The sequence below is a fragment of the Betta splendens genome, chromosome 6 (genome assembly GCF_900634795.4).
Source record: "Betta splendens chromosome 6, fBetSpl5.4, whole genome shotgun sequence".
Taxonomy (NCBI): domain Eukaryota; kingdom Metazoa; phylum Chordata; class Actinopteri; order Anabantiformes; family Osphronemidae; genus Betta; species Betta splendens.
The window spans coordinates 7,112,382-7,135,173 of record NC_040886.2 but is presented as its reverse complement, the minus strand read 5'-3'; the positions used below and the strand labels follow the sequence as shown (position 1 = coordinate 7,135,173).

Genomic DNA, 22,792 nt, shown 5'->3' with positions numbered 1-22,792 from the left:
CTTAAACAGAACTGATTATTGGTGTGTGTAAACAAAACTACACAGTATCCATGCAGCAAGAAGTACAGTACAAAGCATCTCTGAAGCAAATATAATTCATCTTTACTCAATAGATTTTCAAATTTATTACAGATTTTGGGATTGATTGTTTGGTTAGTTAATAATAGCAATACAACACTAGGGCAGGGGAATCAAATGCAGCCATTCATACAATTTTCTTGGCAAGTCTCACATTGATTATACCTTTGGAAATGACTGGCTATGCAGGAAAGAAGGACAGTTTGGCTATATTATACCGCAGAGGGTCCAAGAGGTTCCATGCCTATAATGCCCTCTGTATTTGGACTGATTATTTGATAAAACATAAATGTGTGGACATCCTGTAAGGGATCTAATTATGCTTTTCAGATTTAAATTTCTTAAACCATATTTTTTCCTGGATCATTTCACAAACTGCATAAATATACCTATAATATACTATAAATAAATTACTTGAATATTAGGAAAACTTGAGAAAAATGATAGTTTATAGCCTAGCAACCGTTAAATTAAGTTGTTACGGCTTAAACTCACTGGGAAAGGCAGCAGTGATTGCAGCGTAAGGCATTACCTCCCATATCTGAACAAATTTTAAGCAAACACATCTCACTTTCGTGCCCATGCTCCAGAGTGGGACATGAAGATGCATATACTGTATCATAAAGTTACAAAACAGCTGCTGTGCTGAATGTCAGATGTTCTTGGATCCAAGCTTTTTAGATGGCTTTCTGTTTAAGATGCATATTTTCGTATTCGGTATAAAGCTTCACTCAGAGATAGAGCTGGTTAAAACCTAAGCATGAAGGTGCCTCATATCAAAAGTACAATCAATTACACAGATCACATCTCTAACGCATTTCTCATTATGAGGCACGTTTAAGTTTGCCCTGTGTCAGGCCTTGGTTGCGTAGTTATCAAATAGTAGAATGACATGCAATTTAGAAGCAAATAAAAATTCAATGTCTAGTTTTTGGGCAATATTTGGGTCTCAAATTAGTACAAATCAAATTTTCTGCCATTTTGTTTATTCAATTTTAGTCCACACAGCTGCAGCATGAGGCACTTATGTTGATGCAGCCAGGACTGTGCAAGCTAATTTTACTTATTCACGTTTTGGAAATGTATTTTAAATTAATTTGGTACTTTTAGTTTTTTTAATTTCTTGCAAACCATAGATGTTACAATAGATCATTGTTTGTTTTCCTTTTTTTTTCCTGTTCACAGACTCTGCAAGACTCCTCTTATCTCCTATAAAGTGCTGGATTTTAACTGGGCCAATTACCAAAAAATGCTGGCTGGCACCAGGAAGGAGAAAGAATGAGAACGCAGCAATAAAAAAGTGTGCCTCCGAAAAATGGCTCAGTTGTATCAGTTGACCCAAAGTCATTCTGTTGGTGATTAAAATGTCCATGTGTGAGGCCACATTCACACAGACTTTCATTCTCCATGGAAAAATGCAGCTTTCTCATTACTGGAAGAGAACTTTGCTGTCTGTATAAGTGTTAAAAAGTTGTAACTCCTATCTGAGTTACAACCAGCTGTGCTACGCTTTGGTGTGCAATACGCTTTGAACACACAAACCCATTCTGGTATTGTGTTAAATTCTCTTAGGGCTACATGAACGCTCACATGTAGGGCAAACATCTGTGTGAATTGAGCCTGATTCACCAGAAAGAATAGTGGAGAAATTAAACCTATTCAAAAGCAATTACTGGAATTTGTATACCTTACAAAACATTGGAGTTGCACAAAATATATGAGAGAAAACAAAGAGTACTGTCATGGTTTCTTTGGCAGTACAGCCCTGCTGTGTCTACAGGAAAGTCAATACGAGGTGGGGTGTCTTAGTCCCCTGAGGTCCTTGTTAGTTCAAACTGTGGCTGGGGCTTCCTCGAGCCTCACCTCCTCGTTTTAAGGCCATTGGTGATGGATGCATTGTTTTCAGAGAGGTCATGTCACTGATGGCTTTGGTAATGCCACAAGGGTCAAGCACGGGGTGGCCGTAGAGTCTCCAGCACAGACTTTACTGCTCTTGAAGACAGCAGGGCTCTACCAACGCTCCCTCCAGCATAGTAACAGGCGTATCCCAGCATGCCCACCATGACGCCCCTCGTGACCATGCGCAGTACCCAGCCAAACCGTGAGGGAGGAGCAACGCTGAAGAAGACATGGATAAAGCACAGGGACCAGGACTTAATGTCAATTTTCTTTTTCTGCCTGCGATAAGTAGCAACAAGACACCTCATACCTCATGATTTCATTAATGTTGAGCTGCTTCTCCCAGTTTTTTTCTATGCCAGGGACATGACCCATCCCCACTACTCCTACCACCACAGCAGGCACCTCTACAAAACAGAGTAAAATGTTCTGTTGAATAGACATTAAATATACATCCTTGTGTCATAATAACCCCAATAAATATAAAGTAATTTTCAGTTCTGTAGAATTTAAACCATGTCACGATTCTGCTTAGTGTACAACAATACACACAGCAACTAAACTGATGGTGGATCAACATGTGGAAGCACATTTGACAGTACATTTTACAAGTACATGTAAATTCAAGTAATTTAATATTAAATATATATTCCTGTGGAAAAAATACTAAACTGTGTAATACATACTCTGGGCATTAGGGGGGGCCTCCACACTGCATGTAGCCTGGCGGAGCGTGTGTGTGAGGTAGATGTCTCTTTCAGCCACAATGGTCTGGTGGAGGGCAGGAAACTCGCCAATCATCTCTGACATAGTCTGCTCCAGAAGGTCCTTCTGTTTGCACTTTTCAACGTCTTCTTTGCTGAAATATGACAGACTGTCAACGAAAGCTACTGTATAGTATAAAGGATATGACATTTTGATTTTCTGGTGTTTTTTTACAGAAAAAAAGAGGAGGAGGAAGAGTGGCCTGCTTTAAAATTATGTTCTGTGAATCTATATTTTTTGTTAATTATTTTTTTTGCCTCAAAAATCAGTTATCGTCATACTTTAGGCATATATACTGCATAAGACTCTGGGTAACATCTTTTGAAGATCAGAGAACTGTAATTTTAGGCCCTGATGTAAAAAAAAAATGGACACGTCATTTTGTGCAGAAATCTTCTCAACACATCTTATAGACAGTGACAGCTCTAAATTGGCAGAATTGCGTGTATTGGAAAAATGTGTGTGCCTGAAATTAGCAAAGTGTCTTGTTTGATTTCCTAAATTGCACAATTTTATTATATCTAACACTAAAAGAAACTTGATCTACAGGTGAATATTACATTTACGAATCCAGTGCTGGATACAGAATATCTCTTTCGTTATGTCTAATAGAAACAGAAGGCTACTGTGTGACAAGTGATTAAAATGATGTTTACCTGATTGGATCTGACAGAAAACAAAGACCCCAGGCTAGACGGGCCTTCTGCCACAGACTGAGAGCAGCAATAGCCCTCTTAAACGTCACAGGAATTGGCCTGTCTCCAAGATGAAATTTGCAGAACGGCACACGTCCAGCCTGTGTGTACAAAGAGAATAAAATAAAAAAGGGGAATTATCATCCACTTGAGCAATGTTGTTGTGTATCTATTACCTCTTTGAAGGCCTCCCTGAACTCTCCTCCAGGAGCCATGCCCAGCTGTTCTGTAATGTGAGCTGAAACCTTGAGCAGGAGAATCTGCATCAGACCAGACATTAGCCCATTCTGCCAAAAAGAGGACAGAAGTAAGAATTTACAAAAGAAACCCTGAAATGCATTAACTGCGATACCGACGTCATGTTGCCATCCCCTACATTGTTGCTCTCTATCTGTGCCAGATTGTGAAATGCCACGGTTCATGCTTTGTTCAAAACATGCTGTATTCTCACTGTTAATGTTTCACTGCTAGTCTAACGCTCTTCGTTCCTCGCTTTCGCTCTCTATTGTCCTTTCTGTATGTTGATCTTGCTGTCATTAATCCCCATCTTTCTGGGGGTCTGACCTGTTTGATGGCCTGCTGAACCTTATCCAGGTTGATTTCTTTGGCTTCCCTCAGCAGCGTGTTCTCGTCCATCTTCAACATGGACACCCTGTACTGACATAGCTCCACCACCACAACGTCTGGCTGCACAGCGCGTATTGTCTGTGTGCAAGAGAGAGAAGTGTGTAAATGAGATAAGAAACAAAGTAAGAGAGCACATGGGGGAACAGGAAACAGTGAATGAACAGTGAGAGAGGACGTTAGATCTCACATGACAGAAAAGAAGCTACTGTAGGACTAAAGATGAAATACAGTAACAGGAATGACAATCTATTTACTGTACATAGGGGCCGGCACATTCATCATGACATCAATGTGCTACTTTTCTTTTTTACATTCTTGCAACTTTAGCTCACCATGGCAACGTCGTTTTTGCTGCTGTCGCTGAAGTGTGCAGTGCCCACCAGGTACAGGATGCTGCCATCTGGGGCAGTAAGGCGAGTCACCGTCTCTGGGAGCTTAGGAGACGCCTGGCGACGCTGCGCTCGCAACTGCCAGAGAAGCTCCATCGCTTCACCATCAGCTAAACAGCAGCAACAGACACGAATAAAAAGTACAGTACAGTATAGATGTATATTTTTTTCAGGCCATAAAATAGAAAGGCTTTTAATATTAACTGTAATCTAGAGATATTTAGTAATGGATGTAAATAATTAAATAAAATGAATCTGTCAGGTTGGGGAGAGTTGCTTTCTAAAAGGAAAGTACTACACTTGCTGAAAAATAGCACACTGTATCAGGAAGGAACAGCTTACAGAGCCCTGGAGGAAGGCAAGGCAGCTCCTCTTCCGAAGCATCTTCTGATGGGCCGACTGACTCATCCTATCAGGCATCAAAACAGCAAACAATAGCTTAGATAGGCAGCACAAGATTAGCCTCAGTAGATTACTCCTCACCGCGTCTAGACAGGTTGAGAAATACAGGGACACGGGACACGGTTGCAATAGCAGAACTTAACAACAGCTTTTCATGTGCATAATACACCAACGTAGAAGACACCAGCATCAGAAACGTGACCTCAACCTCTCTTTTACACCAACAGAATCAACTGCGTACACACCTCTGATTTGTTGTCTTGGTCCATGTTTACAGTAAATCACTGCAACCTGCGTATGAGACAAAACGAAAGGAAGGGATCACGCCATGCAGAGTGAACCGTGAGGCATTCACGGACAGCGAGAAACAGCGCAGCGTTACTAACTACGTACCTGGCTGCGGCGCCGAGTTTTAAAAGCCACGTCTTAACGTTACGACGACGCAGCGACAGACGCGTCTTTAGTTTGAGTTGTGTCCGTTGAAGCCAGACACAGCAACGCCGACGCAAGTTGCGCAGCTGGAGCAGCAGTGACTTGCCGGTGCCTGCGCCGTCAGCTAGCTTACGTTACGTCCAGCTACGGGGCTGTTCCGAGCGTCTGTTCATCGGTTTGGTTAGCTACAGCGCGGTGACAGCTGCTAACTAAGCTAATGTAGCCTAGCTAGGCAAACCCCGTAGGAATTTAAACTAAATTGCACGGAAAACAAGTCCGCGACAAATGCTGTCACTTTTAGACACAACGCCTGTTGAAATATACGCGACAGTCGTTTGAAAAGTACTGTCAACTCACTGAAAAAGTCAGCCCGTCTGGTGGTGTGCTCTTTGCCAGTGTAGCGCAACGGCTCTCAGCTGAAACTGACAGCCGCGGTGCATTGTGGGACATGTAGTAATTGCATGTTGGGACACAACTTCTATTTGTTAGAAAGTGTTTTAATTGTCTCGGTCATTTCACACGTTACAATCAAACATCTGACCTGTCTTTTTCTTTTATTAGCATTAAAACAGTCCGAGGTTTATATTCACGATGATCACAACGATCTAAAGGTGATAATCTAAACAGGAAATCGGACAGGACTATATGCCGAGCTGTGTGACATATACCATGCTCTACAGACTCTTGCATCAAGTCATAAAGTGCTTTTAGATGTATGTTATGTGCTTGAGTAGTCTATTAAGGGGATTTGGAGACAGTGAGATGGACAAATATGAAGTGAATGTGCAGAAGAGTCTCACTGTAAATCACAGGCAGGGTTCCTGTCAAAGGACAAAGGTGTTGGTTTGTTAATTAGTACAGAAAGTTCCTTCAAATGTTTGCAGGAAGGTTTTGGCAGGAACCCACCCTTCCTTCAACTGTTTTCTTTCCTAAAAATTGCTGACACACTTGAACACTTCATTTTACCACAATTAACTGAGCAATTATTTTATTAATTTCTTCACATTCTTGACCTACTGACGGGTTCCTGCAAAAACACACAGACCAAGTGAGACTAGAACACGACAAATCAAAAGCTTATGCGTGTGTCATAAACCTTCTGGTAAGAGACCGTTCAACACATATTTATGACGGCTTTCATATCACATCACAGCACTCCCACAAGAAGATGCACAGAAGTCATAATGTAGCTGGAGTGCAGCTTTATTCATTGCGTGTGGGCCACAATTAACAGCACCCTCAGAGCTGCCTTTTTGATGATTTCTAAGGATTTCTGTTTTTTCTACAACAGAACCACACTTTCATGGTAAAGCGTGCAGCTCCTCCTCCTCAAATATGCCAATTTACCTATTACTGTGGACATGCAAAGACATGGAGGCGAGATCTAACGCACTTTCCTAAACCGTGGTGACGGTTGATGATAAAGCCACACTTTAAGTTATACCCCACAAACACCAAGTCCTAAACCGTGTCTATATATCTATAGCTTCCTGTGAAATATGATGCCATAAGCGCGTATATTATTGCCACAAATTTATTGTGATCTTTTGCATAATAATTGTGCTGATCTCAACAACTGTATTATGTGAGCTACCCTTCTACTTGGCTATTGGAATAAAGGGACTAAGCGCTATTACACGTGTTTAAAATACATTTAAGTCACAATACAGTGCTTTTTGCAAATATGCATCTCTAAGATTGATGTCATTTTTAAAGCTCACACATCTCGTCGACTCTCTAAATGTCTATAAATAGCTGTTTGACCCTGCACTGTAGCACCCTGTTGAGTTATATCACTGCTGGTTTTCATTAGAGGGTGACTTACTCTACACAGTCATCCTGAGACATGAGTGTGACATCATTTCCTACAGTAATACTCTGATCGACGCCACCAAACACACACATTTCTGTATTTTTCCTGTCCGAGCAAAAGATTTAAAAGATTTTATTTAATTTTTTTTATTAGTACCACATTTCTCAGCTGAATCCATCAGTCAGCCCGTCACAGTGTGTGAGTAGGTTTGTAGTAGACTAGAGGTTGCTGTTGATAGGAGGTGATTGACACAGTGGTCATGTGCGTCAAGTAGAGAGAAAGAGGGAGGAATCCCAGTCCCGGTTTCCCCCTTCTTCAACATTCCCCGGCGGCGATGAGCTCCCCGGGTCTCTCCGGCAGCCTGTCTCTGAGATTCTCCTTATCCTCCTCCTGCTCAAACAGAGTGTGGTGTATACTCAGCAGCTGGTGTGTGGGGGCTCTGGTCAGGGGTGGCGGCTGAGACTCGATGCTCTCTGCCTGGGTGAGCGGCTCCTCTGGAGGAGGGGAGCACTTGGGGCTGAGGGCGTCCTCGCTGGATGGCGGGTTCGGGCTCACGCCGTTTACGTACGTCGTCGTGGGCAGCGCCACTGTAGAAAAGGCAGTGGCGGTCGACTCTTGAGAGCAAACCTTAGTTTCTGAGAGTATAACAAGAAAGAGGGCGTTAAGGAGAAAAGGAACCTTGGTTTAGATATATAGGAGACACCGGGTACTGCACCTGTAATGGCACCAGACACGTGAACAATAGTGTGCGTGCCCTCCAGGAACACCGTGTCTATGCTGTGCTCTGACGGAAGCGGCTCCGCAATCGTAGCCTCCACCTTGGGTTTCCGGATGGTCAGCATGTACGGGTGGACATCTAGAGAGAAGTTGCGATTGTGCTTTTTCTCCATCCCGCTGAGATCTGCGAGGCAACAAGCAGGTAAGAGATGGTGTCACTGGATTGGACTGGAAGACAGAAACCACCGGTCTGAGGCCCGGTTTGCTTTTATCCTTCAAACTGTCCACAGACATTGTGTTGTGATTGATCAGTTTTTACATTCAACTCTGCTTTTTGGAACGTAGGTGGACGGATACGTCCTCCCGTCTTGGTGCCTTATCCGCTGCTAAGTAACTGTCACCTATTCAGTAACAGTGAATAAAGGGTCTAAATCCACTTCAGAACCGCCATGCAGTGACCGAACGCCACCCAGAAGCAGCCCAAACAATCTAATAAACGATAATTAGATTCTGTGTGTGTGTGTGCGTGTGTGTACCTTTTGTTGCTGGATACTGTGTGCCCTTACTGTCCAGCAGTGGAGGGATGAAGCCGTCTGCCACAGTCTTTCGTCTGAGTGGTTTGGGTTTTTCAGGCTTGGTGTTGTTTTCCAGTCGTGTCAAGGTCAGAGGTTCCTTTTCACAAAACAAGAAGCTTTGACGTTATAGCTTAACAACAGTTCATGGATTCAAACAGAACATGTGATCTGTGAATACTTTAAAAATCCATCACACTACTTGAGCTGCCTCACCTTAAAAGACTGAGGAAGAGGATTTGAACTTGGGATCCATTTAATCTTCTTGCGTGGCCGTTTGATTACCAGTGGCTCGCTGCCCATCACTCCCACTCCCAGGTCAGAGGGGTCCATATTGGGATCGATGGTCTGGATGCCAGACTCCCTCACAGTGGGTGTTGCGTCGTGGTTGGACTGCGCCAGAGCGGCCAGCAGCTGCCTGACCACGTTGTCGTACATGAGGTCGCTCTCATTGGTGATGAAGTCCAGGCGGTTGAGCGACTTGATGTGGTCCCTGTTCTCGTTGCAGAACATGGCCAAGATGTTGATGTCACAAAACTGGGACTTCTGCCAGCGCCGCCGCGTTTTGATGCCGACCTTGTGCAGCTTGTCGAACACAAAGTTGGACTTTCGAACCACGAACAAGTGCAGCAGGTTGAGCAGAATGATGAGGTTCATGGTGCAGAGCAGAGCGATGTCCACCGCTGCCATGATGCGCTGCAGCTGCACCGCGGGCAGCTTACAGTTCACCCTGAGCTTCAGCTCTGAATAGCTGCTGATGTCTGGGGGCTCCCCCAGTGCACAGGTGAACTCATTCTGCCTCTGATGGGCGTAGTAGGCGCTCAGGTAGGAAATGGGAATGGAGCTGAGGCAGATGATAGCCAGGTGGCGTGCCAGGTACAGTTTAGCCAGAAAGTTACTCTGGCCCCGTCTCTCCAAGTATTTCTCAAACAGGTTCTGCTCGGGGCTCTTCTCCTTCTCGGCGTTCTCTATAATCTCCCTCCTCTCTCGCTCGGTGATGCCGGGCCCTTTGGATTGGATCTGCTTCTCAATCTTCGGGGCCCGGCCCTCGGCAGCCCGGTGATAGCAGTTATCAATCTCCTGGAGGAGAAAATTGAGCTCCGAGGTGAGCCGCGTGGAGGCGAGGAACTCCCAGCCCAAAGCCGGAATGTACATGATGCCGGCGAAGGCCAGCAGGGCGTAGGGCAGGAACTTGTGCTCCAACAGCGAGGGCCAGAGGTGCGGCTCCGCCCCGGGCACGGCGTCACGCAGCTCCGTCCAGCAGTAGCCCCGTGCGTACAGCGCCTGGTCTCTGGTGAAGTTGTGCGGTGTGTAACAGTAGATGGACTCCTCTGAGAAGAGAGGAGAAGGGGAGCTTCAGTTGTATCACTTCAGCAAGACTGAAAAAAAAATACTTAAGCCTCATTTTGTTTGAGCAATTCAGAATCAGAATCATTCATCATCAGCTTTATTGCCAGGTCCTGTAGAGTGCACTTCTATCTACATCAGTGTAGTGAAGTGTTGTTTATAGATGTGTGACCGAGGCCGACCAAGATATTTACAGGTCGGTCCAACAGTTGTCCTTGAAGGGAGACACAATAAGGGAAAGAAGATGGAGGCACAGCTAGATTGCCCCGGGAAGGGAGGGGGAAAGGGAGAAGGGACAGAATAATACACAGCCAACTCTAATAGTATTTTAACGATCCATGACTAATTTGTTCAGACTAATCGTCCAATCGGTCAGAACTCAGGGCTTTATTGCCTCTTGAGGGTCCAGGGGGTCCCGGTAACATCTCCTCAAGCCTGTCAGACAAGGCTGTCACCATAGTAACCAAGTGTTCAGTCTGTCTGCAGATGTTATCTGTCTGTCTCTTGTTTCCCCTGCAAACAGGTGGAGATGTTACTGATCAGTCCATCAGTCCGGGCCGGGTTCTGGTGTAATTCAGTCAGCAGAGTATCCCTGGACCCCAGGGCCATTTGTAACTCCACCGCCGGTGGACGTGTCAATGAGCCGGCCGCAGATTTTCCAATTTTTTGATAAAGCAGGGCACCACCAAGGTCAATCATGAGTAACCCTGTTATGAATGTCCAAAATATAAATAGATCCTCTGCATCGAACGGTGGCTTCAGACACACAGGGCACCATAAATCCCACGCATCCCGCACGAAACCGGAGGCAAGAGGGGCAGAGCGGAGATTCTTTTCTTTGTGGGAAAATTTTATCCAAAATGCTGAGTGACCAGTTGATTAGCTCCATGTTCACAAATGGTTATTCGGGAATAGCAGATCAGGGTGCACAGAAAAGACAGGACAAGGACACTGCAAGCAAAAGTAGAGTGGGAGCAGAGAGAAAACACGTCTGCACTCCTCGAGAGGCGGAAGTAGAACCAATAATATCAATCTTAAAACAACAAGGAACAATCCAACCTCAGTAATATCCTAGATGCTAAATACTTCCAAATAATAGTGTCATTTCATTATAATATAATATTTGTGTTTTCTTCATCTCTGTTTCAGCTAAGAATAATTTTTCTGGAGGAGTCATTTGTCTGTTGGTCACAAAGCGATCACATCTGCAGCATCAGATAAAGGAAGTGAGAGCATTCCTTCACTGTGTCCTTTTGCCGGTGTCACGAGCAGCTTCAGGACTTCCTGCTTAAACCTCTAGATCTTGGTTCTCTGTTACTGACTCAGCTGACCGCCTGGTTGAAGTTAAAACCACAAGCTTAGCTGTGCTGTATCTAATGCACTTAATATCTAGTCGTTTGAAACATCCTCAGATAGGCAGCGAAAGCCGGCGCTGTCTAAACACCCACATCTTCCTGCTGCTGAAGTTGAATGTTCAGTCCCAGCTGGCTAAAGGCTGCTCTGCAGAGAGTCTGACTCAGCAATGAAGTCCTCCCATCCATTGCCTCCACTCTGCCTCAAACCAAAACCCCCTTCTCTCCCTAAAATTATCCTCCTCGTGTCTCCAGCCTGTCGTCCCCACATTTATTCTCTGCACTGCTCATTTTCCCTCGCTAATTAATCTCCCACAGTGCACGCACGTCTTGGCACACAGACGCCACTAATGGGCTGCAGGTAAACCAGGAGGTGTATCCAGGAGCTTGTCTGCTGTAAAACAACCCAACTGCATATAATGAACAAGGTACAAACTGTGCTGTTCTGCTGCTGTAGCCATTGGTAACGACCCCCCCCCCCCCCCCCCACATCTCGTCTCGCATCTCACCTGCAAAGTTCCGGGTGAAGACAAGCGTCACCAGCAGGATGGGGATGATGACCGTGCCTATAGTGACGACGCGATCGAAGGGCAGCTCCAGCTTGAGCTGCACCATGAGTCCGGCCAGCGCTCCGCCCTTCTCGTCCTGAGAGGAGCCCGGCAGGATGAGCTCCTTCAGCTTCTCGCCGGCAAGCAGGGCTGTGGCCATGTCTAAGTTCTGATCAAGGATGTTCTGCATCCGGGCAGGCGGAGGTCACACGGAGGTCACGCGGCGGGAGCAGAGGGCTCTCCCTGCGGCGCCTAAACTCCCCTCCACGCGGGCGCACGCGCAGATGCGTGGCCCCCTTCAGCCTCTGTCACCATGCTGTGCTTTGTGTGTTGAAACCGTGTCCCGTTTCCCCTTCGGCCGCTCCTGCGGGTGCCCTCCACGGAGCTGGGCCTCGGCCTCCACGCTGTGCGGCGGATTGAAGAATGGGCTGTGCTTATGAGGCGTCCTCGTGAGCCCCGGAGACGGGGGTTCTTGGCTGAGGATTGTTCCACAAGCTTCAGTCAGACGCCGCTGACTTCCTGAAAGTAAGGAAGATATATGTTTGCACCTTTTAAATGAAACCCAATCAGTTACAGGATTCAAGATGCAAGAGTCTAAATACAGTCAGCATTTGAATGTAACTATCTTTTCAAATCAGCCTTAACAGTTTCTTCCGAAAAGCTCCCTGTTCGAATCCCATCAAATTGCCCTGAATATTGCAATCTGTCACGTCCTGCTGAGCACAACTAATCCTCACTCCCTGACCGGTGAAGGGTGGTGTGTGAAGGTGGATACATCTAAACAGGGATTTGCTTTAGAGGACGCATTAAAGTCTGAAAATGTATTCAGTGAAGTCAAAATATGCTTGGATTATTCATGATAACATACCTGGGCTTTGGCTGTGCGATCCCAATCTGTCACCCTCTCCTCTCGGGAAACCTGAGGGTCATTGTGTCTGTGGATCACTATGTTCACACTGGGACTTCAGCTAATGCAGACTCTGTATCTGTGTGCATATACATGTAGCTGTAGCTCCCTTAGCTGGATGTTTATGTGAATGTCCTCTGTGACAGTGTGAATGCATCACCCCATCTTGCTAACAACTGGCTGGAAGCTGAGCCCTCTAGTTCAGGGCTAGAAAAGAGACTGAGCGTCTCAGAGAGGGTGGAACCTGGGGGCTGCAGCTTCTCTGACTACAGGGGTAAAAGCGATGAGCTCTGGTCCTTTCGTTACTTTAAACTGTGAACAAGACAGACTTTGTGGGATTATGTGGCACGTGAAGGTTTGGTGCTGTGCCCCTGCATGCACCACTGCCGTGTGTGCTAGCCAGGCTAACCCTGTCCACAACTTGTTCAGGGATGATCGGAGAGGAAATGAAGTTTGCATAATTCAAAAGCGGCAGCATCGCGTTTTGGCTGAGAGGCTGCACTGCTGTCTGCGAGCTACTGGCACCGCTCCAGTCGAACAGATTAAGCCTCTCAGCTGGGTGATGCTACTGTGTCGGTATTTAGAGAGGGAATCCCACGGTCCTTAGCTACAACGAGAGCCCGCTTGAACAAAGATGTGGACACGCTCATTGACTATAGTACGGCTGATAGCACGTCTCAGGAGGGGAGAAGTTTCAGCACACATGAGTCTGGTTCACACAGCAACTACACTGGATACCTGTGTCAGACAGACAGAATTAGCTCCAAACTATCCTAGACAGCATCAAGTGTCCTTATCAGTGTTTCTCACATCAGCAAGTAACTATGGTAACACAGCAGGGACATTTCATCAGGGTGAGGAGATCACAGCATCCTTTTCTCTTGAGCGTGAGCTACTTCTCTATGCTGTATACTAAAGCTATGTGGGTCCTGGACACTGGGAGAATCCCAACCAGCGGGACCAGATCCCATGCACTGCAGTAAATCGCAGCTGCCTGCTGAAGATGACACGTTTCAGCACCTGAGCAGCGGACAGCTCCGGACAAGCAGTCGGGGGACAAGCTGCTAAACGTCAAGCGTAGCGACTAAATGTGTGTGTGTGTGTGTGTGTGTGTGTGTGTGTGTGTGTGTGTGTGTGTGTGTGCATGCTGTTGCTCCCTGCGTCTGAGCGTAGGAGATCTATGTGTGTGTGTGTGTGTGTGTGTGTGTGTGAGAGAGAGACAGAGAGAGATGAGGAGAACCTCCAAGGTGCTCTGTCTCTGCATCAGCTGTCCGCTCTGCTGAGACCAAGGCTGGAAACGCCACTGTGCTTCGTCCGCCGCTAAACGAGACGCGTGCATGCAGAAGTGGCAAGATAATACGAGCGCACTCACCATGTCTCGCTGCATCTGCCGGCACGGGAAGAGTTAATCTGCAGTGCGGGCGAGCAGCTACAGCATGTATCCGAGAACACCGGTTTGTTCCGCCTCCACCCTCCCCTGTCCCCCCCCCCTCTCCCTCCCTCCTCTCCTCCCCTACCCTCTGCCTCTCCCTCGGAAACGAGAGACGAGATACCACATTAAGATTCTTGAGTTCATTACATCATGCTGCTGTTCTCCCTGTGCCTAACTGAGTTTACGAGGGTGACTCACCAGCACTTTATTTTTTTATTTAATTATGCTGCACACATCCTCATAATATCTGTTTTACATGTTTACAGGTTTAGCTACATATAAATGTCACACATGACAAAAATCCAAATAAAATATGTGGACCGGCTTCGCTTCTTCATTTCACCCATTTCCTCCAGTCTACAACCTAACAGCCCTGGCTGTCACATTATAGGTTTATCCAACCTGTCCATCATCAGAGTGGGACTGGCCTCACACACGCTCACAGTGAATATAAAGGACATTTAAAAACAGTGGGTGTGGTGAACAGCTGCCTTCAGTAAATAGAGACCCCACAGCGGATGGTTACACCAGTTCAGTACAATTTATAGGAAGGCTTGTAAACTCTGGAAAGGTATTTTTAATCACTTAAACCACCTGTGGGTTAGTAGCATATGGCTATGCACAATTTATGAGACCCATCAATGGGTGAAATAGTAGTTTTGAACACTTTTCATCATTCAGAGTGTTATTTTACAATTACTCAGATTATAAAATCCCCCAGTCTGGATTCTCCCAGTGAGCACGTCCTCGCTGGTAACAAGTCAGTTTTCCGGTTCCTGCCGGTTAGGAATTCTCTACGCTCCTGGCTATGTTTGTTTCCAAATATAGTCTCTCTCTCTCTCTCTCTCTCTCTCTCTCTCTCTCTCTCTCTGCAGAAATGATGGTGCTGATGTTGTTCACATGAGACGTGATGCCGCTTCTTGACATGATGGTAATGAAACGTGCTAGAAGAACAGCCTTTAGGAAAGACACAACCCATTTAAACACAATAGCTCTGTTACAGGCAACATAAAAGAGACTTTATGTACAGTGTTTACCTGAAACTACACAAGGGTTTAGTAAAGGGATGAGTGGTTGAGTAACGTTTAAAGCATGGTTCAGAAATTATTCAAGATTATGCGATTAAAATAGGCATAACATGCTATAATGTATAATGTATCCTTATGTAACCCGCGTGTAGTCTATGCCCCTTCTGATTGGTCAGCTTGTGAAAGTCTGAAAGTCCTGAGGCTGAACTATGCCCAGTCAGACCAGCTTCGTCCTTCAGCATCAGCCGATATTAATGTTTCATCACAGAGGATACAAATACTGCATATACTAGGTAACAGCAGAAGACAAAAAGCCCATCAGTCCTTTAATAAGAACATTGTTCTGATTTTCAAATAAGAAACACACACACACACACACACACACACACACACACGCACACACACACGCACACGCACACACACACACACACACACACACACACACACACACACACACACACACACACACACACACACACACACACACACACACACACACAGGTTTAAACAACAGGCTTTATGTTAGTGAGTATGATTAAAACCATAATGATCGGGTTTGCATATCGGGTTTACAGTGTTGAACGTTACTGTACACGTGTAGTGCTTAGAGCAATATCTACGCAAACATCTTCATCCGAAACAAACAGGAAACATATTTTTTTACATTGCTGTTTCTTTCTTCTCACTGATTCTTTCTTCTCATTCTGTTTTAAGAGCCTACAGCTTGATTGACATATTTCTTTTTTTTCCCTTCTCATCCAAACTACTTGGGAGATGTTTATTGGGCCATTTGAACCACAACTGCTTTCCAGGCTCTGTCCTTATCGAAATCCTGCAGCGTTCCATTAGGTGTTTGCTGCTGGGGAGACAATATGGGAAAGAGGAGGAGAAGAGAGATTAAATATGAGAGGTTGAAGGTGACACCGCTGAAATAGATGATGTGTAAAGAATGAGCCGCTTAACGTAATTTTAGGACTCATAGAGTAGCTCATTCTCTTTTATCATCATATTTAAATGAGCACAGTTCACGAGTCTGACCGTTGAAGCAGAATGAAATGGAACACATCGCATTTATTCCCCCCTGTTCCCTTGTTTCCGCAGCTCTACCTGCCTCACCTCGCAGTAATGGGTGTGCATGCGGTCGTCACACTCTGGAGACCCCATGCGGAGCTGACTCTTGTAGGAGGCACAGTGCACCACAGTGGCCGAAGTCAGAACTGCCTGCACCAGCAGCAGCACCATGAGAATCAGCAGCAGGATGTCGTAGGATTGCTGGAAACACGAGCGCACGCATGCAGATGGAAGTCAAACGAGCAGTGGTTCATATTTACAGAGTAAAATGTCAAATTAGTTGCTGTGTTTGTTGCAGCTGAGTCAAAGCTCGAGCTAATGGGTGAAGCCTGCGCATTGGATATTGCGGCCACTTTTCCACATGGTTACGTTCACCTTGGCTGTAGGCACGTCACGCAGAAAAATTTCAATAAAGCTGATCACACTGCAAGAGAGGAAGCCAGAGGCAGAAAAGAGCAGGGGAGACGTCACGCTGCTGATGGCAATCAGCACCTCCACCTGAGAGACAGCAGGAGAAGGGAAAACAGTGGAACAGAGAGTAGAATGAAAGGCTGCTAGACTGAGAAGGAAAGGAAAATAGACCCAGTCTGTGTAACACGCAAGTGTTTGGGAAAATGGTGATTATCCTCCTCTGGCAGACATTTATCCTAATTAATCCCTATTAGACACCTGAACTGAACCACTTTTGTGAGAAATTAGAAATATGGCCCAGTGATCATTTACTGTACTATCAACTACTCCATCTTTGATACAATATCTGTGTAGAAACAGACAATTGAGGTGTAAAAAACATCCACCATTCCATATTAAAGTTCTGTGAGATATTTAAAAGCTTTGAGTCTTTAGAGCTTCAATTAAAACTCTTTCAGGCCAAGGTAGACTATGGCTTTAAAACAATGTATTATCTGCCCCAGGGTAATCATATATAATGCAAACAGAGTGGGTCCGAAGACACAACCTTGGGGCACGACACACCAGAGGTTCAGATGAAGTCACATAGTGAACAGCAGCTGAAAGCACCTATTAGAGAGGCATAGGGCGAGAAGCCCCCCCAGGGCAAACCCAACAGTACCCACCCACTGCATGACTACACTGACATACAACAGTGGCATCACTATACATTACATTTTTACCCCAAGATCTATATTTAAAACCTTAAATGAGAATAAGCAATGCAGATGCTGCAACGACCACACTTCAGTTTTGCACTCACCAGGTATTTGTTGGGGTACTCTGAGACCACGTGACTTGCAATAGCGGTGGGAAAACACTGCAAGGGGTCAAAGGTCAGGCTGGTGATGAGAAGCATTTAAATCCTAATCTCTCCGTGGAACAAGGAACACTTACGGCCACCAGGATCCAGAAAAATGTGACCGACAGGAAGGGGCCGGGCAGCAAGGCATCCATGTTGAGGGCAATTATGCCTCCGAAAACAGCTGAGATCCCCACAATCACCTCGATGACCTGCTGGAGACAGATCATGAGTGACAGGCACGTATGGGAACTTGACAGCGACGTTATATATGCGTGCTCACGTACGGAATATGCCTTGAGGACTCGAGTCGGGAAGACTGCAGGCGTTATAACCACAGGTCTGTCATATGCCACCGGCTGGAAGATGGATGGAGAGATGGAGAGGCGTTAGGAGTGAAGAGCGAGGGGAAGACGAGGGGGGGGGGGGGGTGTTTAAAGCAATCAATCACTCACGCACCTTCCTGTGGCAGCAGCAGTCCTCCGCCGAGCGGGCCGACAGGATGACAGTGCTGGCCATCAGCACCTCCAGCACGATCATCAGGATGAGGTTGAAGTTGATCTGAGGAAACGCAGCGGGAGGCGTGAGAAGACGGACGCGAGGGAGCGGCGACGAGCGAAAAGCGGCCGATCGGCTTACGTTGATGGCCGACGGGTTCAGGACCAGTTTGCAACCGAACCAAACCAGGCAGGTGGTGGTCACGGCAAAAGTGGACACGAACACCACCTGGAAGTCTGACACCTCCAATGAAGGGTACAAACAGTCAGCGGTGTTAGTGTCAAAGCTCTGGTGCTCGGAGGAACGTGGAGCTAAGCTTCACTCACTGAAATGCGTCTGTTCTTGGCAATCGCAAAACTGGCGATGGCTGCAGGGAGGCCCTGATCAGAACGGCAACATGTTAGCAGTGACGTGAGAGTTGAATCTAAGCCATGTAAACGTATAAAGATGATAGATGTGAGGGGGCTACTGTATATGAAGCAGTGTGGACGCCGCTGAGCGCTTAATAAGCACTTACAGAGCCGGCAGCACAGCGCAGGTAGTCCATGGCAACGGGAAACAGATTCCCCAGGTACAGAGAGAAACCAGATGTGATGAACAGACTCCCCTGAGGACACACACACACACACACACACACACACACACACACACGGAATTCATTCAACAGGTGAGGCTGAAATTATTCTTTCCAACATTTTACAAATATATAAATGTCAAGCGTGTCCCACTTAACCCAGCACATAACCTGTTCACAAAGACAAAACTGCTGACATTCGTAATATTATTATTCTAAAGCCTGGGTGTTTTATTCATCTGTCTGTTCTGGTCAACAGTTCATTCTATCCCTGCTCCTTGTTTTTCTCTGTCAATGTAGACACACAAATCAAGATTTGTTGCTGCCATCGCGTGCAAACAATAGAAGAGAGATCCTCTCATGAGAGCGGGACGACGGCGTCCTCTCCATCTGTGTGCTGCAGACTAAAGCGTCCCCCCCTCACCCCTATGAGGACGCTGTAGAGCCAGGCCCTGCAGCTGAAGCACGGGTGCCTCGGCGGCTCCGGCTGGGCCAGCTGCAGGTCGCTGGCCCTCACGTCCACCGTGTAGCTGTCCCTCTCGCCCCGGTCCGGCCTCCTCTCCGCCCCCCTGTCCCCCCGCCGGCCCAGCGTGCCGCCGCCGCCGCCGCCGCCTCGCTCCAGGCTGGGCATGGGGCTGTAGGTGAACTCCTCCCGGGCTGACAGGTCCTCGCGCTGCATCGCTGAACCCGGTGATGGTGAAGGTCGGAGGGTGTGAGAGGAAACCAGCGAGGACCTGAGGAGAAGTGGTCAGTTAAATGAGCTCATTGATTAAAGGGCTGCATAACATACACACACTTATTACTTATTATGTGTCTGCTTATTAACCATTTCTGGACCCATTCTGCAGCTCAATAGTAATAAAGCACAAAGTCTTCAAAGTCTTTAGTTTACCCACAATGCAGTGTCACAAAAACAACCCCCTCCTCCTCCTCCTCCCTCCACACTCACCTGCACAGTTGCTCTATAGTTCAACCGCTGGACACAAGTTCCCACATGGACGTCGACTGGTTGTGAGCTGCAGCCTCTCCTGCTCTCAGCGTCACCGTCTCTGTCTCACACTCACACTCGCCGCCGCCGCTGTCCCCCTTTTCTCACTCTCTCTCCCTTTACGCAACACTTCTCAGGAAGAGTTCTGAAAAGTTTTGTTTTTTCCCCCCTCTCTCTCTTTTTAAGGCCATCAAAGCGTGGAGCTGGAACACATGGCTGTTGTGCCGCCAGCCCACTCTGTGCCAAAGGGACGAGCGCCTGTGCATGACAACAAGGGGCAGGACGAGGGGCTCGCGCCGGGGGCAGTCACTAGGCTCAACCCCCCCGGTTTTAACCCTCACACACAACACAAGAATGCACTTCAACCCACTCGGGAAGTGGACAACGTTGCACATGTGTGATGTGTTTCACAGCTAAGACTGCAAACATCAAGCTGCTTACCTCTCTGCTCGCAGTTCAGGGCCCAGTAAACGAAGACGCAGCACAGCAGCGCTTTAGAAAAGACACACCAGAGACACTTCCATGACCTGGTCACATGGTCTTCCGTCTGACACCGCTAATCCGGAGGCAGACCGCTTGATTCGGGGGTGAATCCCACGGGATGACGACACCTTGTGAGTGTGTGGTCATTGTGTGGGTGCAGCTGGAGACGTGACCCGCATGCGCGCCTCAGGAATCTGTTCAGGCGCCAACGTCGCGGAGCATTCTCTGCTAAACATTGTTCCGGGGCAACGGTAACCATGGCGACTCTTTAACAACTGCTGTCAGCGTGTCAGTAGCCATTGTAATGTCTCCAGCACGAGCACAGAAACAAACTCAAATGGAAACAGTTACATCTCTCAAAGTCTTAAATGGACTTAAATGGAAAGAAGAAATTTAGACTAGTAGTTCTGCAACGACGAAAAGGATGAGGTTGAACATTCAGCCTTTTTTTTTGAGGGCCGGGTCGTGGTTGGGTCAAATAATCTCTGGGCATCCCGATTAGATCAGTATCATGTTCATCCTGAGACACAAATGACAAAAACAGAATCGATGTCATCCAACGGATACAAAGATGTCGTCTTATGTCCAGCAGCAGCGCCTGCATGTTTTCAGCTTTGTGTTATCCTTTATTTAATTTGCCTTACGTTAATAAATAAATCATGATATTGGGTGAATTAATTAAAAAAAAAGAGTCCAGCGTTCACAGCAAGTGAAGAAATGTGTGGTTAAATACTTCAGCTCTGTGATTGTCTGTGCCGGTGATTTTAGGCTGTTTGCCAACGCTGTGTGTGCGTGCGAGCGGTCGGGAGCCACATTAAACCCCCTCCCAACTGTGATCCAACCTTTGAGCTGCCGGGAACAAAAGAATAAGAGGACGGACTTCAGAATTCCACATGAAACAGAATAACAGATGCCCCAAATCCGCCCCTTGCCGCCGCCACGCAGGCAGCCGCGAGGCTGAAAAAGGCGAAAGCGGAGTCCCAGCGTTCTTTAAATTAATCTTTATAGAGGAACGTTAAATCAAGTCACACATACTGTACACGAGTCTCACAGTCGGACGGCGCCCGGACCCTCTCACGTGAAACGCAGACACTGTTTGACTGCTACATACTCATAATGACCCATGCAGATCACATAACTATTTCCACACAAAACAGCAGTAGCTCCTCAATGTACAGTAAACTTCCCGGATGAAAAAATAAAAAGTCGTCATCCCTCTGACATGCAACATTTAAACGCAGTTAAGAAAAGATGAGCTTTTTGTCTTTACAGCAAATACCCAGTAACAGTAAGACACATGAAAACATCTGTGTATATATACATTAACTTACATTATCAATAGCTTTGTCTTTATGAACAATATTTACACAGTATTGGCTTTTCCCACCCGGTTCTCTGCGTCAGTCACATTAAAGATTCTCCATGGTTCATTGTCGCGTTTGGCTTTGCAGACGAACCAGCACACATAATTATAAGTTACTGACAAATATACAAACAAATGACTCTGTTCAGGCCTGTGTGTTACAGGACACTTATAAAACGAGTTATTCCTTACCCCCCCGATCCCTGAAGACGAGACGTTGTTACAGACATGTACAGTATGCCACTGGCAAGTTGTGGCATAATACAACTATCTTATGACAGGTATTGTATGTTTATTCATAGTAGACACATATGAAGGCGGACAGACAGACGCGCGACCATCTGCGCTAAGATACCACGAAGCGTGTTAGCGGTTGGCGAGCCGATGTGCCCGCGGGGGCCGTTCCCCTCAGACGATGGAGCCCTTGGAGGAGGACAGGTGGATGGACTGGATGCGCACGGCCAGCGCTTTCTCCAGGCTCTGCAGGATGTCGCAGCCCGGGCTGTCGGGAGGCGCGTCGTACAGCAGCTGCTTGAACGGCTCCAGCTCGATGAGCATCACCATGTTCTTCAGGAAGTAGCCCTCAATGTAGGACGCCAGGTCCTGGGCGTCGAGGAACTGCGGGAAACAGCAGGAGAAGCCCGTTATGCATTGGAAATGGAGCGAGGCCGGCCGCCGCGCTCGCGTCCTGCTCGGGTCGGGACCTTGGCGTGGTTGTAGATCTCCACACAGGTTTCCGTGTTGATGTTCTTGGAGCAAATGATTTCGCAATGTCTCTGTAGCGCCTCCAACTGGAAGAACTTGGCCGCCGAGAGAAGCTGCAACAAAAACACAAGCACAGGTAGTTTGGATTCAATCCATGTCCTGTCTGCTGAACCCTGATTTCAAGACATTCTGAATGATATTATTATTAGTACAACCTCCATGACGTCGGTGTTCCTGATGTGCAGAGCTTCTGTCCCTCCACAGTAGAGATACTGCATTACCAACTGAAAACAAAGGTGGATTTGGACTTATTTGCCTTATTTGTGAGTATTGGAGTGTCACTTCAAAGACTGTATTATTCAACGTTCTTATGTCACCTGGAAAATGTGATATTTGACGTTGCTGATTTCAATGCAGGTGTTTTCGCCGCACGGCCTGTTCGCCAGCAGCAGTTTGAACCTTGACGGAGAGACGGCGCGTGTTAAGGATTCAGCATCAGCATCGCTGTCACTTCCACATTTAAACACCGTTAACGGGAATCTGTCTGAATTATACTGTACAGCAGCTTTTAACAGAGTGGAGCTTAAACCTCACAGGGGCAGGTTTGCATAAGCCGATCCGCATTTCCATATTGCACTGCACCCAGTTACACAATCCAGACCTTTCACAGGTCACATCCAGCAGAATCCTACTCACGGCTTCGCTGTATTTCTTGCTATTTTGTATGTTGATGTGTACAATTACCTGTTAGAGGCTGTGAAAAGCAGGACTTTGTGGGCGTAGAAAGGCTTCCCCTCCACCAGAAAGGTCACGTCTGACATCTCTTTATTGTTCAGGAAGTGCGGATCTGAAAAA

At 46.7% G+C, this 22,792-nt stretch overlaps 4 protein-coding genes across 8 annotated transcripts in view; all 4 read right to left on the bottom strand.

Annotated features, from left to right (window-relative positions):
• Positions 1–79: 79 nt before the first annotated feature.
• On the bottom strand, positions 80–5,749 carry trabd (TraB domain containing). Of its 2 annotated transcripts, none has more exons than XM_055509613.1 (10): positions 5,645–5,749; positions 5,101–5,146; positions 4,796–4,862; positions 4,397–4,563; positions 4,002–4,142; positions 3,614–3,724; positions 3,399–3,538; positions 2,664–2,851; positions 2,288–2,384; positions 80–2,196 (listed from the first exon to the last, which is right to left on the bottom strand). In XM_055509613.1, the coding sequence occupies exons 2-10, from the start codon at positions 5,122–5,124 to the stop codon at positions 2,025–2,027; spliced, it is 1,107 nt and encodes a 368-aa protein (XP_055365588.1). In that variant the 5' UTR covers positions 5,125–5,146; positions 5,645–5,749; the 3' UTR covers positions 80–2,024. The 2 variants fall into 2 exon arrangements, with proteins under 2 accessions (XP_055365588.1, XP_029009990.1); XM_029154157.2 differs by having other exon boundaries at positions 2,664–2,836.
• A 723-nt stretch (positions 5,750–6,472) lies between these two features.
• panx2 (pannexin 2) lies at positions 6,473–14,023 on the bottom strand. Of its 2 annotated transcripts, none has more exons than XM_029153047.3 (6): positions 13,916–14,023; positions 11,598–12,155; positions 8,606–9,720; positions 8,354–8,489; positions 7,816–8,001; positions 6,473–7,735 (listed from the first exon to the last, which is right to left on the bottom strand). In XM_029153047.3, exons 2-6 carry the CDS (start codon positions 11,824–11,826, stop codon positions 7,416–7,418), a joined length of 1,986 nt encoding a protein of 661 aa, XP_029008880.1. In that variant the 5' UTR covers positions 11,827–12,155; positions 13,916–14,023; the 3' UTR covers positions 6,473–7,415. The 2 variants fall into 2 exon arrangements, with proteins under 2 accessions (XP_029008880.1, XP_029008881.1); XM_029153048.3 differs by lacking the exon at positions 13,916–14,023 and adding an exon at positions 12,505–12,663.
• A 469-nt stretch (positions 14,024–14,492) lies between these two features.
• mlc1 (modulator of VRAC current 1) lies at positions 14,493–20,093 on the bottom strand. 3 transcript variants are annotated; one of them, XM_041071084.2, is made up of 12 exons: positions 19,828–20,093; positions 18,823–19,132; positions 18,342–18,431; positions 18,151–18,204; positions 17,966–18,067; positions 17,786–17,887; positions 17,614–17,685; positions 17,422–17,538; positions 17,288–17,344; positions 16,450–16,572; positions 16,120–16,275; positions 14,493–15,862 (listed from the first exon to the last, which is right to left on the bottom strand). In XM_041071084.2, the coding sequence occupies exons 2-12, from the start codon at positions 19,075–19,077 to the stop codon at positions 15,782–15,784; spliced, it is 1,209 nt and encodes a 402-aa protein (XP_040927018.1). In that variant the 5' UTR covers positions 19,078–19,132; positions 19,828–20,093; the 3' UTR covers positions 14,493–15,781. The 3 variants fall into 3 exon arrangements, with proteins under 3 accessions (XP_040927018.1, XP_029008883.1, XP_029008884.1); XM_029153050.3 differs by lacking the exon at positions 19,828–20,093 and adding an exon at positions 19,348–19,757; XM_029153051.3 differs by lacking the exon at positions 19,828–20,093 and adding an exon at positions 19,348–19,753 and having other exon boundaries at positions 14,493–15,859.
• A 761-nt stretch (positions 20,094–20,854) lies between these two features.
• The window catches only part of btbd11b (BTB (POZ) domain containing 11b), a 47,679-nt gene continuing 45,741 nt past the window's right edge, over positions 20,855–22,792 (bottom strand). The window contains exons 13-17 of the mRNA XM_029153046.3: positions 22,682–22,784; positions 22,315–22,396; positions 22,153–22,221; positions 21,937–22,050; positions 20,855–21,850 (exon numbers count right to left, since the gene is read on the bottom strand). Coding sequence (XP_029008879.1) covers positions 21,641–21,850; positions 21,937–22,050; positions 22,153–22,221; positions 22,315–22,396; positions 22,682–22,784 — 578 coding nt within the window. The 3' untranslated portion in view covers positions 20,855–21,640. The remainder of the gene's footprint in view (positions 21,851–21,936; positions 22,051–22,152; positions 22,222–22,314; positions 22,397–22,681; positions 22,785–22,792) is intronic.

Coding starts and splice junctions, on each gene's coding strand:
- panx2 (XM_029153047.3), bottom strand. CDS start 11,826: ATGCAGAACATCCTTGATCAGAACTTAGACATGGCCACAGCCCTGCTT. Junction 8,490..8,605: donor CTCTTCCTCAGTCTTTTAAG/GTGAGGCAGCTC, acceptor TTTTGTGAAAAG/GAACCTCTGACCTTGACACG. Junction 8,002..8,353: donor ACAGTATCCAGCAACAAAAG/GTACACACACGC, acceptor GTTGCCTCGCAG/ATCTCAGCGGGATGGAGAAA.
- trabd (XM_055509613.1), bottom strand. CDS start 5,124: ATGGACCAAGACAACAAATCAGAG. Junction 4,143..4,396: donor GCAAAAACGACGTTGCCATG/GTGAGCTAAAGT, acceptor TCTTGCACACAG/ACAATACGCGCTGTGCAGCC. Junction 2,385..2,663: donor GGCCCCCCCTAATGCCCAGA/GTATGTATTACA, acceptor TCTGTTTTGTAG/AGGTGCCTGCTGTGGTGGTA.
- mlc1 (XM_041071084.2), bottom strand. CDS start 19,077: ATGCAGCGCGAGGACCTGTCAGCCCGGGAGGAGTTCACCTACAGCCCC. Junction 18,205..18,341: donor TGCGCTGTGCTGCCGGCTCT/GTAAGTGCTTAT, acceptor CGTTCTGATCAG/GGCCTCCCTGCAGCCATCGC. Junction 17,686..17,785: donor ACTGCTGCTGCCACAGGAAG/GTGCGTGAGTGA, acceptor TCCATCTTCCAG/CCGGTGGCATATGACAGACC.